Raw genomic sequence first — 18,785 nt, 5'->3', positions numbered from 1 at the left:
TTAGAACAACGCTTCCTCAGCTCTTGTCCTCTTAAACCCCTACTCTACTTGCGCTACATTGATGACATCTTCATCATCTGGCCCCTTGGGAAGGAGGCCCTTAAGGAATTCCACCAAGATTTCAACGATTTCCACCCTACCATCAACCTCAGCCTGGACCAGTCCACACAAGAGATCCACTTCCTAGACACTACAGTGCTAATAAGCAATGGTCACATAAACACCATCCTATACCGGAAACCTACTGACCACTATACTTACCTACATGCCTCCAGCTTTCATCCAGACCACACCACATGATCCATTGTCTACAGCCAAGTTCTACGATACAACCGCATTTGCTCCGATCCCTCAGACAGAGACAAACACCTACAGAATCTCTATCAAGCATTTTTAAAACTGCAATACCCACCTGGTGAAGTGAAGAAACAGACTGACAGAGCCAGACAGGTACCGAGAAGTCACCTACTACAAGACATGCCCAACAAAGAAAGTAACAGAATGCCACTAGCCGTCACCGACAGCCCCCAACTAAAACCTCTCCAGAGCATCATCAAGGATCTACAACCTATCCTGAAGGACGATCCCTGACTGTCACAGACCTTGGGAGACAGGCCAGTCCTCACTTACAGACAGCCCCCCAATCTGAACCAAATACTCACAAGCAACTACACACCACACAACAAAAACACCAACCCAGGAACCAAATCCTGCTACAAACCCCAGTGCCAACTCTGTCCACATATCTATTCAAGGGACACCATCATAGGACCTAACCACATCAGCCACACCATCAAGGGCTCATTCACTTGTACATCTACCAACGTGATATATGCCATCATGTGCCAGCAATGCCCTTCTGCCATGTACATTGGCCAAACTGGACAGTCTCTACGCGGAAGAATAAATGGACACAAATCTGAAATCAGGAATCATAAGATTCAAAAACCAGTAGGAGAACACTTCAATCTCTCTGTTCACTCAATAACAGACCTAAAAGTGGCAATTCTTCAACAAAAAGCTTCAAAACCAGACTCCAACGTGAAGCTGCAGAACTGGAATTAATTTGCAAACTGGATACCATCAGATTAGGCCTGAATAGAGACTGGGAGTGGTCATTACAAAACCTAAACTTAATTAATTTCTCCCTACTGTTACTCACACCTTCTTGTCAACTGTCTGTAATGGGCCACTCTCTTACCACTTCAAAAACTATTTTTCCTCCCTTGGTATCCTGCTGTTAATTGATTTATCTCTTTAGACTGACCTCACACTTGGTAAAGCAACCTCCATCCTTTCATGTATTTATACCTGCTCCTGTATTTTCATTCCATGCATTCCATGAAGTGGGTTCCAACCTACAAAAGCTTATGCCCAAATGAATTTGTTAGTCTCTAAGGTGCCACAAGGACGCCTCATTATTTTTGCTGATACAGACTAACAAGGCTACCACTCTGAAACCTGTCACTAATGAATAAATTGTTGTATGTTAATGTGTGTAACTAATTACTGGTGGTGTTTAGAAAGCAGAAGGTTACATCAAAAGCCTATTGTTTACCCAGGACTGTATGGTCAAGTGGAGGCTAGAAAACTATATAAAAGTCCGTTGGGTCCTGATCCTGTTTATCTCAGATCTGCTTGAGGTTTCATGCAGGGGATGCCTAAGCCACGAGGATTGAGATCCCAGTTCTGACAGGACCGCCCTGAAATATAAACATGGGACTATAACCTATGAAATATTTCTGAAAGAATTTTTTGCAACTACAAAGCTCACCATCTCTGCTATGTATCTGAACCTCAAGAACTGAACTCACATCTTTATGAATACTGATCTTTTAACCATACTCTCTCTTTTCTTTTTTAGTAAATTTTAGTTTAATTAATAAGAATTGGATATAAGCGTGTATTTGGGTAAGATGTGGAATATTCAGTAACCCGATGAAGTGGGCTGTAGCCCATGAAAGCTTATGCTCAAATAAATTTGTTAGTCTCTAAGATGCCACAAGTACTCCTGTTCTTTTTGTGGATACAGACTAACACGGCTGCTACTCTGAAACCTGGGAGGTAATGTGTCCAATCCTTTGGGATTGGCAGAACCTTTTCTTTTATATGACAAAATAAGATTTTAGAAATCTTCGTCATATTTGACTTGGGTGTCTGGATGGAGGCCTGAGGCTCGGTTACTTCACGGGAACTGTGTTGTTTGGACTTCTGAGTAACCAGTAAGGTATAACAAGCAATTTAGTGTTGGCTTGGTAAATCTAAGTATTGAATTATCCACCAGCTTTGGGGTTTGTCTGCCCCATTCTTTGCAGTTCACCCTAATTAGGTAACTTCAGCTGGCCCCCGCTGAGACCCTGGTCACAACATGATATTATACATTAGGCACAGCTACAAATAATAATCATCAGCAAGCGTGATACTCAGACCTCTTCTAACATACATGAACAATATCTGCCAGTAATGCACAGAGCTTGGGATACTTTTTCCTTGCATTTTTAGGGTGCTGGACTTCCGGAAGGACCACCCCTGAAAAAACTGGACTCCTTATAAAAATACTCTGAAGATGAGGTGTCAAATTCCCTGAAAGAAAACATAGTTTTCAAAATTCACTGTGAGCAGCCAATAAATAAGTGTATTTTAAATACACATAATTAAGTATATATACAGTACTCTTATTCTACTGTTCATGAGGATAGCTAAGATTAATTAAAAATCTCTCAGCAGAAATGTCTTTAGGCTTCAAAGTAAAGCTGAAAACTATTCAGCAACAATGTTAGATTGCTATATTTCCCTCTTTACTTCCCCTCCCAAAGAGGAAAGTTACATAAAAAGCAGATCCCTCCGGTAAAGACTTGTTCTGCACTATAGATTATATTTGCAATTTGATGCACAAAGTAGTTTATACATGTATAACCGTGCAGATGATGAGGCTTTACCCCTATCTTTGCATCTTTCATGTTATCACCACAAACTATTACAGCAGCATGAATAAGGATATTGACAATGAAATGACCTTCACTAATCTTTACAATTAGAATTCTCCTTCCTACAGTTTCATATTGTTAGGAGGATAAAATAAACAGGACTTACATTGCTGCAAGTCTGAAGCTCAGTGCAAAAGAAAAAAAGACTACATTCAAACAGTAGTTATGAATGGTTTGCTTTCCAACTGGGTGGGTGTATCTAGTGGGGTCCTGCAGGGGTCAGTCCTGGGTCCAGTACTATTCAGTATTTTCATTAATGACTTGGATAAATTGGGAGGGGTTGCAAGCACTTTGGAGGACTGGATTAGAATTCAAAACAACCTTGAAAAATTAGAGAATTGGTCTGAATTCAACAAGATGAAATTCAATAAAGATAAGTGCAAAGTATTTCATTTAAGTAGGAAAAATCAAATACAAAATTACAAAATGGGGAAAAACTGGCTAGGTGGTACTACTGCCGAAAAGGATCTGGGAGTTACAGTGGATCACAATTTCAATATGAATCACGAGTGTGATGTAGTTGCTAAAAAGACTAATATCATTCCAAGGTGGTAACTGTCCTGTTCTACTGGTGAGGCCTCAGCTGGAGTACAGTGTCCATTTCTGGGTACCACACCTTAAGAAAGTCCAGAAGAGAGCAAAAAAAAAAAAAAAAGATAAAACATTTAGAAAACCTGACTTGTGAGGATGGGTTTTAAAAAAGTGGGCATGTTTAATCTTGAGAAAAGAATACTGAGGAGGGACCTGAAAACAGTCTTCAAATATATTAAAGGCTGTTATAAAGAAGCCAGGAATCAATTGTAATCCATGTCCACTGAAAGTAAGACAAGAAGTAATGTGCTTAATCTGCAGCAAGGGAGATTTGAGTTAAATATTAGGGAAAACTTTCTAATTATAAGGGTAGTTAAGCTCTGGAATAGGATTCCAAGGGAGGCTGTGGAATCCCCATCATTGGAGCTTTTAAGAACAGGCTGTAAAAACACCTGTCAGGGATGGTCAAGGAGGTTTACTTGTTCCTGTCTCAGTGCAGGGGGGTGGAGTTGATGACTTCTCAAGGTCCCTTCCACTCTACATTTCTATGATTATATTGCGCAACAATCAAATTGATTATAACATGTCAGTGTTTTTCTTAAATATTGTCTGCATTACACATCAGCAGTACTTACCTACTTTTGTCACAATTTTATGGAGTAGGTCTAGGTCAGAGCTACTGGGTAGATAAGGATTTCCAGTGGCCATCTCAATGATCATACAACCTAAAGCCCAGATGTCCACAGGTCTAAGATCAGGAAATGAACAAAGTGCTCAACAATACAGCGACTGATACTAAGATAAAACATATTTAAAGAGAGCTGATATTTTAAAAAGAAAAATTTTAAAAGAATTAAAATATCTCTAAAATAACAGAATATTTGACAATATAAAAGGATAACACAGAATTAATCACACTTTAAAATATCTTCACAATTACGAAATAATATTGCAGCACTTAGCTGTGAAATTCCTTTAGTTTGTGTAACTGTATATGAAGATCTATAATTAATATAGCTACAAAACAACTACAGTATCTACTAAGACAATCCTTAAACTCGCGTAGTAGCATTAGCATGTATTATGAGTGAATCTGGCATATTATTCTCCAAAAGTCATACTTAACAAGAACTTTAATTAGCATGCTCATATGAAACTGCCAAATATTTTTATTTCTTGTTTCATGACATTTCTCTTAATCCTCTTTTTGAGACTCAGACAATAGCTCTAATCTGATTAAAGATTATGATGTTTTTGGTGTTATAACACTTAAAGGATTACCATCTGTCTAGGAACTATATAACAAATATTGAAAATCTGTATGGTTTATAAAATTAGAGCATTCTATTTAATGGTAGACTATGTGCCACTGAAGTCAGTAAAAGCTTTGCCATCGACTTCAATCGGTTCAAGATCAAGCCTAAAATGCATATATGTGACCCGATATATGTGGACGTTTTGTTGGGTATTGGGAATTAATTTTGTTATTATTTTACTCTCCTCTAGCAAAGCAAGAGTCACTCTTTAAAATATGTGACAGAACACATCTAACGTTCCCCTACTATGTCTAGGCACTAGAGATTTGATTTGTCAAAGTGATTTTAAATCCTTTTGTTGGTTTAACATGATTTTTACAGGAAAATTGTTTCACCTACAAGCAAATTAATTTCTGGCTTTTTGTTAACAGTACTATATTGCTCTAAAAAGTATAAGTTCTAACAATGCTGCTCCATGCCAGCTTAATAATAAGGTATGTAAATAAAAACACATACTTCCCATATGTGGTGTCTTTTAATACCAGTTCTGGAGCCCTGTACCATCGTGTGGCCACATAATCTGTATAAATATCACCAGGGGCAGCTAATGTCCGAGCAAAACCAAAATCACATAGTTTAGTAATTCCCGTCTGGGATACTAAGATATTCTCAGGTTTGATATCACGATGTATGACCTGGACAAAAGAAGGAAAGTCTAATTTACTTTAATAAATAAAAAGGATTCTGCATAAAAGATTACTCTCAAAGAGCATGGACTGAAACAAACACATACATTTTGCCACGTTAGGATCACAATAAGCAGTACAGCGTCCTAAATTCTCAAAATTGTCTGCAGAGGGTGACAACCATAGGCTGCTACTGCTACACACAACAACAGCCTAATGTGTATGCGGTGGAGAGAAAAAGAGAAGTAACAATGCACCCCAACCCACCCCTCAAAATAAAGAAATGAACAAACAAAAAAAACAGACCCCCTGGAGACCAGGGAAGAAACTGCAAAAAGACTGAGAGAGCTGGGAGTGGAGAGCAATGTGCTGTAAGCAAACTGCCCTGAAAATCTGAAACGGGAGGATACAGTGGTGCAGTAGGTTAATAAGAAAGCAATAATAATCAGAAATGGACAAGAACCATAACCCAAACTCCAAACATTTCAGAACCAAAGTTTAGATCTGGATCCAAACAGTGTGAACACAGCTCACCCCTGAGAATTACACTACCTAACCCTTTAATGGCTAACCCTTTAAAGTATTTCATCTTTTACTGCACAAGTGTTTCAGTTCTAAAAATCAAAATTCAGTTGGCAGCATTTAGGCTATTATTATGAAACTAGAATTTTTTAATATGGAATTAACATTTTCAAACTCTGGGAGACAAAACACTATGTAAAATCAATCAGAAAATATAACATCACTTTGTTTTAGCCTTATTTTGTAGCTTCTACAAAGTACTTACATTGTTCCTGTGGAGATACTCAATTGCTCGAAGGATCTGAAAGAGGTATCTTCTAAGTCTTTTATTATCCAGTCCTTGACAGTAATGTTGTAGCTCATCTAAAACTGTATGATCAATAAATTCAAACACCAAATGAATTTTTTTTTTCTGTCTAAATACTTCTATCAGGTTGACCAGGTTTTCATGACGAAATTGCTGTCGGTGAGAGGAAATAAAACATTCTACTGTAGCTTTTCAGTATTTATTTCTATTAGGATAGTTTTTCTTCTTGACCAAGAGACATATTTGCAAGGGTAGACATGAAAGATTTACATCATTTTGTAAATATTCAGAAATTCTTATTCCCTCTACTCTAACCTTCCCCCAATATTTAAACTATTGCTATTTCAGCTATTTTGCTAAAATGAGGCTGAATCTGAACCCCCACTTGGTAAGGAACTCCCATCTTTTCATGTGCTGTAATATTTATACTGCTTACTGTATTTTTCACTCCATGCATCTGATGAAGTGGGTTTTAGCCCACGAAAGCTTATGCCCAAATAAATTTGTTAGTCTGTAAGGTACCACAAGGACTCCTTGTTGTTTTTGCTAATATACTCAAAGTTGCTAAAACTTTGTTGATATCACTGGACCTAATTAAGAAGAAAAAAAATTCATGCTGTACAGACTTTCAAGTCCCCAGAAAATCAGCTTCTGCTGTGGTACAAAAGCTAGAACTTTTCCCCCCTTTGTCAGAGTTCACTAACGGTGAACCAAAAACTGCTGTCAGGTACAGCGGTGTAAGCCAGGAATAACATAACTGAAATGGTTGACTGAGAGAAGGTAAGAAAAACTCCTGCACATGCACTTTATTTGCATTTATCAATTAAAGATGCAAAGCCTCATGTCAAACTGGTATTTTTAAAAATGTGCACCATTTCACATTAAGCTCCATATTTTATTTTTATTTATATTCTAGTTTTAGTATTTTTAAAGTTTTATTAAGTTGTTTATTAATGGACTACAAAGATGTGTCTAAATTTTTTAATTATAACCATATTGAATAATTTTGGGTTACATTCTCAGTTACAGAGGCATCCATTCAGATTAATACTACTAAGGCAGATGGAAATTAGTCTAGATTTAGAACTAGAGCCTTTATTCCCCTTGACTTCTATACAAGTTGGAGAATCAGGCCCTTACCATAGAATCTGGTTTTTGTACTTTCGCCAAGTCTTAATTAAAAATTGATAAGGATCAAATTAAAAAATAATAGTCCTGTTAGGGCAATGAGTGGGGTTGGTACTGAGAGTCAGACTTTATGACCCAGTCATTCAACTATACAAAATAAATTTAAATCTCAGGCTTTGAATTTGCAAAACACTAGGTTGGCTGAGAGAGAAAAGGGCAAGCCAGGTCAAACAGGAATCTGCCCCAAACCATCTCTAACATGTTTAACAAGAAAACATAATACATTATGTTTGCATTAACTTTCTTGCAGGATCCTCCACATGCACTGCTTTGGCCTCCCATGAATACACTGGTTTCGGGGGTAGGTAGGGGAGTAGAAAACACCTTCACTGCCAAAAAATCATGCTGGGGAATCTCTGGGAGGGAATAGCCACAGACTCCTCCTCTGTTCCTAGGTGGCACAGAACTGGGATAATGACTACATCACACCCCTGTGGTGATGCTGTGTAGGCTGTAGGAAATGTACTGGAGAAAGGGCTTGGGGAAAGTGGTGTGACCTGGGAACTGCTGTATTCTGGTGATATGCAGCTCCCAGAATGGCCTCCCCGGGTCGGCTGGATCCAGGCACCAACCACCCAAAGCTCCAAACCTGGAGTTTAGATTGGAAAGTCACAAACGCCACTTTTGCTCTTCCTACCCAGTTTCCTGATGCAGCTGAGGATCTAGTCCCAAAGAGAATGCACACGAGTTACATGAAGTCAAATGGTAAATCGCTGACAGACTTAAGCATGGGACTCTGTGACTCTAAACCCAATATTAAAAATGGGGAATGTTTTAATTTTGTAAGTCAAATATGTATGTAGATTGGTAGAAAGAGGTTAATCTGTTTTATATTTCTCTTACAGTTCAGAACCTTCAGCAAAACTGCCATGGATAGCAATATATTGAGACACAATTTTCTGGGGACAAGGGGTAAAGAAATTATAAATTTATCCATGTCAACTGCATCAAAAGCTGACATCAGCAGACTTTTGTGCCAGTGCAGAAGTCCATAGGACTACACATCGGATTAATGGTTTGCAAAATTGTGCCAAATTAAAAGCCCATCGAAATTCACATCCGTGCACTCTACTGTTTTAAATATTAGAGAGACAAGGTGGATGAGATTAATATGTTAAATATTGACTGTTTCACTTATCAAGTTTCTTTTAAAATTATAGCCACAAGTTTTATCTTCACTTTACTTTTTATCTTCAATTTTTTTTAAAAGGCTTGGCAATAAAACAAGTCAAACAACATGGTTTTTCTTGGTATATTTTATGTGTTTCATAGCCAATGAGTGATAGGTATACGCCAATAATGATGCAAATTTTATTTCCAAGCACTTACCCTTGTGATTTACAAAATGATTAAAGCAAAAGAAGCAAACCTTTAGAAACTTTATTTCTCTCATAGCAATTTTGTTGACAGATTTTTCTGGTTTCTCATAAAATATCTTAATGGCGACTATCTGTCCTGTTTCCTTGTGTTTGCACTTCACTACTGTTCCATAACTCCCCTCTCCCACTTTGCCAAGGGTCTCGTACATCTCCATCTTCCAGTCTGATTTTTATTTCTTCATAGAAAGAGAAAATGTTAAAAATTATTTTGCGGCATACACTATATGTTTAAAAGAACAATTTGCAGACAACATTAGCAAGGTGAATTACTCCTACAGACAGCAATAACTCCATTGTACATTTAAAATATTTGCTTCTGTGTGTGAAATTTATCCCAGTAACAACAATAATAGTCTGACTGGACGGCAGGATCAGGCCCTTTCTCAAATGTGCATTCCCAGTTCAACCAAGTGGTCATCTGCAGGATTGGTCTTGTAGACAATATCTAGAAACTCCCTAAATAGCAGTACATTTAAAACAATTTTTGTATTTAACTCTCATTAAAAGGAAAGGAACAAACAATGAAACCATGAACAATATAAGAAGCAAAGTTAGTGCGATAATATTCAAATCATTATACAATTCTAAAAAATGTAAAGGTAAGACAAAAAATGATCAACGAGAAGACTTTTGAACAACCTAAATAAAGTCAAATTTAACATATTTCAGAAAGTTCATTCCAATAGTGAAATCAAAATCATAGTCCAAAGAGTGGTTTCAGAGTAGCAGCCATGTTAGTCTGTATCCGCAAAAAGAAAAGGAGTACTTGTGGCACCTTAGAGACTAACAAATTTATTTGGGCATAAGCGTTCGTGAGCTACAGCTCACTTCATCGGATGCATGCAGTGGAAAATATAGTGGGGAGGTTTATATACACAGAGAACATGAAACAATGGGTGTTACCGTACACACTGTAAGGAGAGTGATCAGGTAAGGTGAGCTATTACCAGCAGGGCGGGGGGACGGACTTTTGTAGTGATAATCAAGGTGGGCCATTTCCAGCAGTTAACAAGAACGTCTGAGGAACAGCGGGGGTGGGGTGGGGGGGGAGGAATAAACATGGGGAAATAGTTTTACTTTGTGTAATGATCCATCCACTCCCAGTCTTTATTCAAGCCTAAGCCCTGGTCTACACTAGGACTTTAGGTCGAATTTAGCAGCGTTAAATCGATGTAAACCTGCACCCGTCCACACGATGAAGCCCCTTATTTCAACTTAAGGGGCTTTTAAAATCGATTTCCTTATTCCATCCCTGACAAGTGGATTAGCGCTTAAATCGGCCTTGCCGGGTCGAATTTGTGGTACTGTGGACACAATTCGACGGTATTGGCCTCCGGGAGCTATCCCAGAGTGCTCCACTGTGACCGCTCTGGACAGCACTCTCAACTCAGATGCACTGGCCAGGTAGACAGGAAAAGAACCGCGAACTTTTTAATCTCATTTCCTGTTTGGCCAGCGTGGCAAGCTGCAGGTGACCATGCAGAGCTCATCAGCAGAGGTGACCATGATGGAGTCCCAGAATCGCAAAAGAGCTCCAGCATGGACTGAACGGGAGGTACGGGATCTGATCGCTGTATGGGGAGAGGAATCCGTGCTATCAGAACTCCGTTCCAGTTTTCGAAATGTCAAAACCTTTGTCAAAATCTCCCAGGGCATGAAGGACAGAGGCCATAACAGGGACCCGAAGCAGTGCCGCATGAAACTGAAGGAGCTGAGGCAAGCCTACCAGAAAACCAGAGAGGCGAACGGCCGCTCCGGGTCAGAGCCCCAAACATGCCACTTCTATGATGAGCTGCATGCCATTTTAGGGGGTTCAGCCACCACTACCCCGCCGTGTTGTTTGACTCCTTCAATGGAGATGGAGGCAACACGGAAGCAGGTTTTGGGGACGAAGAAGAAGAAGATGATGATGATGAGGTTGTAGATAGCTCACAGCAAGCAAGCGGAGAAACCGGTTTTCCCGACAGCCAGGAACTGTTTCTCACCCTGGACCTGGAGCCAGTACCCCCCGAACCCACCCAAGGCTGCTTTCTGGACTCGGCAGGCGGAGAAGGGACCTCCGGTGAGTGTACCTTTTAAAATACTATACATGGTTTAAAAGCAAGCATGTGAAAGGATTACTTTGCCCTGGCATTCGCGGCTCTCCTGGATGTACTCCCAAAGCCTTTGCAAAAGGTTTCTGGGGAGGGCAGCCTTATTGCGTCCTCCATGGTAGGACACTTTACCACTCCAGCCAGTAACACGTACTCGGGAATCATTGTACAACAAAGCATTGCAGTGTATGTTTGCTGGTGTTCAAACAACATCCGTTCTTTATCTCTCTGTGTTATCCTCAGGAGAGTGAGATATCATTCATGGTCACCTGGTTGAAATAGGGTGCTTTTCTTCAGGGGACACTCAGAGGAGCCCGTTCCTGCTGGGCTGCTTACCTGTGGCTGAACAGAAATGTTCCCCGCTGTTAGCCACGGGGAGGGGGGATGGTTGAGGGGGTAGCCACGTGGTAGGGGGAGGCAAAATGCGACTTTGTAACGAAAGCACATGTGCTATGTATGTAATGTTAACAGCAAGGGTTACCCTGAAAGAGTGTAGACATTGTTTTATAAAATGTGTCTTTTTAAATACCGCTGTCCCTTTTTTTTTCTCCACCAGCTGCATGTGTTTCAATGATCACAGGATCGTCTCCTTCCCAGAGGCTAGTGAAGATTAGAAAGAAAAAAAAACGCACTCGTGATGAAATGTTCTCTGAGCTCATGCTGTCCTCCCACACTGACAGAGCACAGACGAATGCGTGGAGGCAAATAATGTCAGAGTGCAGGAAAGCACAAAATGACTGGGAGGAGAGGTAGCGGGCTAAAGAGAGTAAGTGGCGGGCTGAAGACAGGGCTGAAGCTCAAATGTGGCGGCAGCATGATGAGAGGAGGCAGGATTCAATGCTGAGGCTGCTGGAGGACCAAACCAGTATGCTCCAGTGTATGGTTGAGCTGCAGCAAAGGCAGCTGGAGCACAGACTGCCACTACAGCCCCTGTGTAACCAACCGCCCTCCTCCCCAAGTTCCATAGCCTCCGCACCCAGAAGCCTAAGAACGCGGTGGGGGGGCCACCGGCCAACCAGCCACTCCGCCACAGAAGATTGCCCAAAAAAAAGAAGGCTGCCATTCAATAAATTTTAAAGTTGTAAACTTTTAAAGTGCTGTGTGGCATTTTCCTTCCCTTCTCCACCACCCCTCCTGGGCTACCTTGGTAATCATCCCCCTATTTGTGTGATGAATGAATAAAGAATGCATGAATGTGAAGCAACAATGACTTTATTGCCTCTGCAAGCAATGATTAAAGGGAGGAGGGGAGGGTGGTTAGCTTGCAGGGAAGTAGAGTGAACCAAGGGGCGGGGGGTTTCATCAAGGAGAAACAAAGAGAACTTTCACACCGTAGCCTGGCCAGTCATGAAACTGGTTTTCAAAGCTTCTCTGATGCGGACTGCACCCTCCTGTGCTCTTCTAACCGCCCTGGTGTCTGGCTGTGCGTAACCAGCAGCCAGGTGATTTGCCTCAACCTCCCACCCTGCCATAAACGTCTCCCCCTTACTCTCACAGATATTGTGGAGCACACAGCAAGCAGTAATAACAGTGGGAATATTGGTTTTGCTGAGGTCTAAGCGAGTCAGTAAACTGCGCCAGCGCGCCTTTAAACGTCCAAATGCACATTCTATCACCATTCTGCACTTGCTCAGCCTGCAGTTGAACAGCTCCTGACTACTGTCCAGGCTGCCTGTGTACGGCTTCATGAGCCATGGCATTAAGGGGTAGGCTGGGTCCCCAAGGATACATATAGGCATTTCAATGTCCCCAACAGTTATTTTCTGGTCTGGGAATAAAGTCCCTTCCTGCAGCTTTTGAAACAGACCAGAGTTCCTGAAGATGCGAGTGCCATGTACCTTTCCCGGCCATCCCACGTTGATGTTGGTGAAACGTCCCTTGTGATCCACCAGAGCTTGCAGCACTATTGAAAAGTACCCCTTGCGGTTTATGTACTCGCCGGCTTGGTGCTCCGGTGCCAAGATAGGGATATGGGTTCCGTCTATGGCCCCACCACAGTTAGGGAATCCCATTGCAGCAAAGCCATCCACTATGACCTCCACATTTCCCAGGGTCACTACCCTTGATATCAGCAGATCTTTGATTGCGTGGGCTACCTGCATCACAGCAGCTCCAACAGTAGATTTGCCCACTCCAAATTGATTCCCAACTGACCGGTAGCTGTCTGGTGTTGCAAGCTTCCACAGGGCTATCGCCACTCGCTTCTCAACTGTGAGGGCTGCTCTCATCTTGGTATTCATGCGCTTCAGGGCAGGGGAAAGCAAGTCACAAAGTTCCATGAAAGTGCCCCTACGCATGCGAAAGTTTTGCAGCCACTGGGAATCATCCCAGACCTGCAACACTATGCGGTCCCACCAGTCTGTGCTTGTTTCCTGAGCCCAGAATCGGCGTTCCACAGCATGAACCTGCCCCATTAGCACCATGATGCATGCATTGGCAGGGCCCATGCTTTCAGAGAAATCTGTGTCCATGTCCTGATCACTCACGTGACCACGCTGACGTTGCCTCCTCGCCCGGTATCGCTTTGCCAGGTTCTGGTGCTGCATATACTGCTGGATAATGCGTGTGGTGTTTAATGTGTTCCTAATTGCCAAAGTGAGCTGAGCAGCCTCCATGCTTGCCTTGGTATGGCGTCCGCACAGAAAAAAGGCGCGGAACGATTGTCTGCCGTTGCTCTGACGGAGGGAGGGGCGACTGACGACATGGCTTACAGGGTTGGCTTCAGGGAGCTAACATCAACAAAGGGGGTGGCTTTACATCAAGGAGTATTTCAGGCAGGACTTCACGGAGGGTTCCAATAAGAAATGGTGCACCTAAGTTATTGTTCTTATTGGAACAATGAGGTTAGTCTGGCCTCTGATTGATACATGGCTAGATTTACCTTGCTGCACCTTCTCTGTGAGTGAGTGCAGTGTGACCTAGAGGAATGAGTCCCCTAGACAGGGGAGGGGGAGAAGCAAATGAGTACAAAACAAATCTGGTCTATTTCTTGTTTTGATCCACTCCATCTATCTTTTACATCTTTGGCTGGCAGCAGAAGGTGCAGAAGGACTGCAAGCCATCCACATCTCATGGCTGCTTGGCAGAAGACGGTGCAATACGACTGCTAGCCATCCCCATCTCTTGCCTGCCCGGCAGAAGATGGTACAGTACGACTGCTAGCAATCCGTATTGCCTGCCTGCTCACCATAAGACGGTTCAATAGGACTGACTGCAGGACTAAAGAGAATGACGTGATCAAGTCACTCCAAACTTAGTCCCTGCGCCCATGTTTGTCCAGGCGCTCCCGGCTGACGCGGCCAGGAGCACCTCAGACATGACGATGACAGCTACCAGTCATATTGCACCGTCTGCTGCCAGAAGGCAATGGGTTGCTGCTACTGTGTAGCAATGCAGTACCGTGTCTGCCAGCACCCAGGAGACATACTGTGACGGTTACCTGAGCGGGTTCCATGCTTGCCGTGGTATGGCGTCTGCACTGGTAACTCAGGAAAAAAGGCGTAAAACGATTGTCTGCCCTTGCTTTCACGGAGGGAGGGAGGGAACGGGGGCCTGACAATATGTACCCAGAACCACCCGCGACAATGTTTTATCAGGCATTGGGATCTCAACCCAGAATTCCAATGGGCAGCGGAGACTGCGGGAACTGTGGGATAGCCACCCACAGTGCAACACTCCGGAAGTCGACGCTAGCCTCGGTACTGTGGAAGCACTCTGCCGAGTTACTGCACTTAATGCACTTAGAGCATTTTCTGTGGGGACACACACACACTCGAATATATAAAACCGATTTCTAAAAAACCGACTTCTATAAATTCGACCTGATTTCGTAGTGTAGACATACCCTAAGTTAATTGTATCCAGTTTGCAAATTAATTCCAATTCAGCAGTCTCTCATTGGATTCTGTTTTTGAAGTTTTTTTGTTGAAAAGTGGCAATTCTTCAACTTAGGCTTGAATAGAGACTGGGAGTGGATGGGTCATTACACAAAGTAAAACTATTCCCCCCCCCACTGTTCATCCGATGAAGTGAGCTGTAGCTCACGAAAGCTTATGCTCAAATAAATTTGTTAGTCTCTAAGGTGCCACAAGTACTCCTTTTCTTTTTGCGAATACAGACTAACACGGCTGCTACTCTGAAACCTGTCAGACGTTCTTGTCACGGCTGGAGATGGTCCACCTTGATTATCACTACAAAAGGTTTCCTCCCCCCACTTTCCCGCTGGTAATAGCTCACCTTACTTGATCACTCTCATTACAGTGTGTATGGTAACACCATTGCTTCATGTTCTCTGTATATATAAATCTCCCCACTGTATTTTCCACTGAATGCATCCGATGAAGTGAGCTGTAGCTCACAAAAGCTTATGCTCAAATAAATTTGTTCGTCTCTAAGGTGCCACAAGTCCCCCTTTTCTTTTTAGTCCAAAGAGTGTTGATCAAAATCAGTCCACTGGAAACTCCTTTGGTCAGAGAGCAGGGCCTCCCTTATAATCTCTGTTTGGAATTCCTGAATATCTCCACAAGTTTTTAATTTAGCCATACTTCATGATAAATTTATTCACCAGATTTAGTTATTAAAAAGCTCATCCTCTTTTCATATAGTATAGGTGCATAAGATAGGATTAACTTTTTGAACAACTATTACAAGAAATAGAGCTTTAACCAAGGCAAGAATAATTTGACCTCTACATAGTTTGTACCACTGATTACATGAATTCACAAAATTTGCTCTATCTACAAATGAGGAAGGGGCATAAGAATGAGAAAATCACAACTCCTTCACTGACTAGTCTGTGAGAGCAAAATCACTACATTTATTGGGGTGTGGTGAAAACAAGCCAGAATAACACTATGATTCACTTGCTCAAACTCTGTGATCTGGAAATGTTTAAGAAATAACCTATGTCATTTTATGGACGGCAGGTGCTTCTTGAGCATTCAGACAAACCTTAGCTACCCTATGGGACTCTGCCCAGAATCTTTCACATGGGTCACCTTAAACTCTTCCCAGGAATTGCCCACACAGCCACAATGCTTGAAAAAGAGTACCAAATCCTCCCTGAAACCCTGATCTAACTGTCTAGGAATGTATATTGAACTTCTTAGTGCAGTAGCTGCACTTCCCCCACACGGGGGCACATGATTCCTCAGGGAAGAGCCCAAACCCTCCCTTCTTCCCAATTACTAGGGCTATAAACGGAGAGAGGATAGTTACATTCCACACCTTGCCAGATTTATTACACAGCTGAGGAGGGCCCTGACTGGATGACAGCTGCCCCCTGAATCCCAGAGAGGCCATGGAAAAACTCAATCACTTGAGCCCTTGCTCCTGATGCTCTAGAGCAACAATCCCCCAAGTAGAAAAGGAGTACTTGTGGCACCTTAGAGACTAACCAATTTATTTGAGCATAATTGGTTAGTCTCTAAGGTGCCACAAGTACTCCTTTTCTTTTTGCGAATACAGACTAACACGGCTGTTACTCTGAATCCCCCAAGTGTCCCGCCAGCTCCCAAGCCACGGCAACATCCCCTGGTGCCCGGACCAGCCACCAACCCCAACCCAGCACAGTCTTCCCCCAGCCTCAGCTCCCATCCGGTCCAACCCCCCAGCCCCTTCCCCCAGCTCTAACTACCCATCCAGTTCAACCCCCAATCCACAGCCTAGCTACCAGCCCTAGCCCGAGCTACCCATCCAGTCCAACCCCCGTAACGCCCAGCCTAGCTACCAGCCCCAGCTGCCCATCCAGTTCAACCCCCCCCAGCCCCCCAGCCTAGCTACCTGTCGCCTCCCTGCTGCACCCGCTTCCCCTGCCAGCCCCTCGGCTCTCCCCCTGGCCCGGGCAGCTCCAAGTCCCACCCGCCCTGAGCTAACCTGACCTGCTCGAGCCCGCTTTCCATGCTGGGCCCTTCTATCCCGGCTCGGCACGCCTCTCCCTCACGGGCCCTGTTACCATAGCAACCACCAGCTACAGCAACGGCGCTCGCGGGATCGGGCCGCGGTGCTTCCGTGACCGCACCGCGTCCCACCCGGAAGTGACGTCATGGCGCGGGGGCCTGCTCGGCAGAGAGGGAGAAGTCGGGGCTGCTGAGGGGTGTTAATGGGGACGGGGGAGAGCAGGGGGTGGGGCTCTGGAACCGAGGTGGGGGTGGGATTCAATGCGGGGGCGGGTGGCTGCCGGTGATTGGCACAATAATGAGGGGGGCGGCGGGAGCGACAGCGACGCAGCTGCCTGTCACGTCACTGACCAGCAATACAGAGCGTGGGCAGGAGCACAGTCATGTGTGTCAGACCCCCCTGCCCACGCGCGGGGTCGGCACGGACACCCTGCTCTCCCGCAGCCTCGGCGAAAGGACGCGTGTCACGTCAGCCTTCTGTTTGCTCACACATCGGTCAGGCTTAGAGCCTGGGGCAGTCTTGTGCGAGTTTGCTGCGGACAGATCATTCTAGGCACGGTTCCCGCAATATACATGTGCAACAAACAAACAAACAGCAATTCTGAACGCCTTACGAACTCTTATAGCGTCTACACATGCATGAAGTGGCAATTCTGAACGCCTTACGAACTCTTATAGCGTCTATAAGCGTCTTATAGTGTCTATAATGGGGCTATGGTTATGTTAATATATTGAGAGGAAGCATGTTATAATTCTTTTCTCAGCCTTTACCTGCTCCGTTTACGGCTCAATCATTGCTTTGTTTTGCTGCGTCAGAAGTAGTCTGGGAAACTGTGACTCAGTCACAGTCTGGCTCCCAGTTTCCCTCTGGTTCTGGGAGGCGGGGGGCGGGGTATCCAGCACAAACCTTATACCTGGTACAACGTACAGTCCTTGGTGCTCCACACATCCACTACTAGTGGCGGCTTTGCAGACGCATCTAATCATGATCCTTATATCCAGTCATTCCCCTTCAGAAGAGTACAGAATGCGTCACATTCTGGTCCCTTACACTGTAAACTTTTGGAGCAGGGATTGTCTCCCACTATGTGTTTGTAGAAAATCTAACAGAATGGGGCCTCAAACTCAGCTGGGGCCTCTAGGTGCTACTGTAAAAGAAAAAAAACGTTTATGAGAGATGCCTTTGAATATTCATTTCCTTGATTTGAGGTGCTTGGAGTGTAGATTATATTATAGGTCTTGTCACTCAGTCTTGTCACTGAGGCTCTGATCCTGCTATATGCTTCACAGGGACATTGCAGAAACAGGGCCCTAGTAGCCTGAATTTTTTAAATGAAGTTTTGCGGGGTTTGAAATACCATAACAAATATAAAAGTAAATAAACAGTTCAGCTTCATTGCCATTTCCTAACATTCATAAGGCTTATTAAGGGCAGAAATCCCTTATTTCTGCATGTAAGAAGATTTTCTGTTTGAGGCTATGTTATAAAAATGTCTTGTTTATAATCTGAGAGCTATTCAAGATTTTAACAAAAATAATGTCACTGTCTGAAAATATGACACTTTTGATTAAATTTCTGCCATAATCAAATGTTATCCCTTTTCAGGGGAAAAATAATTAGGAATCAATAACTGACTTAAAACCAAACAATTGTATTAGCTATTACAGTGTTATTCTGCACATTCCTGAATGAAAAAAAAACTAGTGATGTTTTAAATATATGAGACCATGTAAGAAAAAAATTCCAGTTTGAAACCTTTTATAATTAATCATGGTAATGCAGTGTTGCATGATGAGTAATAGTATATGATAAAGTGAAAGTAATATTTTAACTAAAATGTCCTTAGTGAAATACAATAGGATGTAACTGCAATAACAAGTTAAGGTCTATTTAACAATGTACTGCAGGAGAACAATATCAGCAGACATGTCTAAAATG

The 18,785-nt window shown here is 42.9% G+C and overlaps 1 protein-coding gene across 6 annotated transcripts in view; it reads right to left on the bottom strand.

The window, feature by feature from the left end:
- Positions 1 to 17,002, bottom strand: part of CDKL3 (cyclin dependent kinase like 3) — a 40,122-nt gene extending 23,120 nt beyond the window's left edge. For 4 of the 6 annotated variants that reach the window (XM_077824037.1, XM_077824035.1, XM_077824039.1 and 1 more), the window contains exons 1-6: positions 16,829 to 17,002; positions 8,847 to 9,032; positions 6,248 to 6,442; positions 5,291 to 5,469; positions 4,154 to 4,266; positions 2,444 to 2,583 (exon numbers count right to left, since the gene is read on the bottom strand). In XM_077824037.1, coding sequence (XP_077680163.1) covers positions 2,444 to 2,583; positions 4,154 to 4,266; positions 5,291 to 5,469; positions 6,248 to 6,442; positions 8,847 to 9,011 — 792 coding nt within the window. In that variant the 5' untranslated portion in view covers positions 9,012 to 9,032; positions 16,829 to 17,002. The remainder of the gene's footprint in view (positions 1 to 2,443; positions 2,584 to 4,153; positions 4,267 to 5,290; positions 5,470 to 6,247; positions 6,443 to 8,846; positions 9,033 to 16,828) is intronic. The other 2 variants (XM_077824038.1, XM_077824041.1) reach the window with 2 other exon arrangements.
- Between the last annotated feature and the right edge of the window lie 1,783 nt (positions 17,003 to 18,785).

The sequence above is a fragment of the Eretmochelys imbricata genome, chromosome 8 (genome assembly GCF_965152235.1).
Source record: "Eretmochelys imbricata isolate rEreImb1 chromosome 8, rEreImb1.hap1, whole genome shotgun sequence".
Classification (NCBI taxonomy): domain Eukaryota; kingdom Metazoa; phylum Chordata; order Testudines; family Cheloniidae; genus Eretmochelys; species Eretmochelys imbricata.
This window is presented reverse-complemented; position numbering and strand designations above follow the sequence as displayed.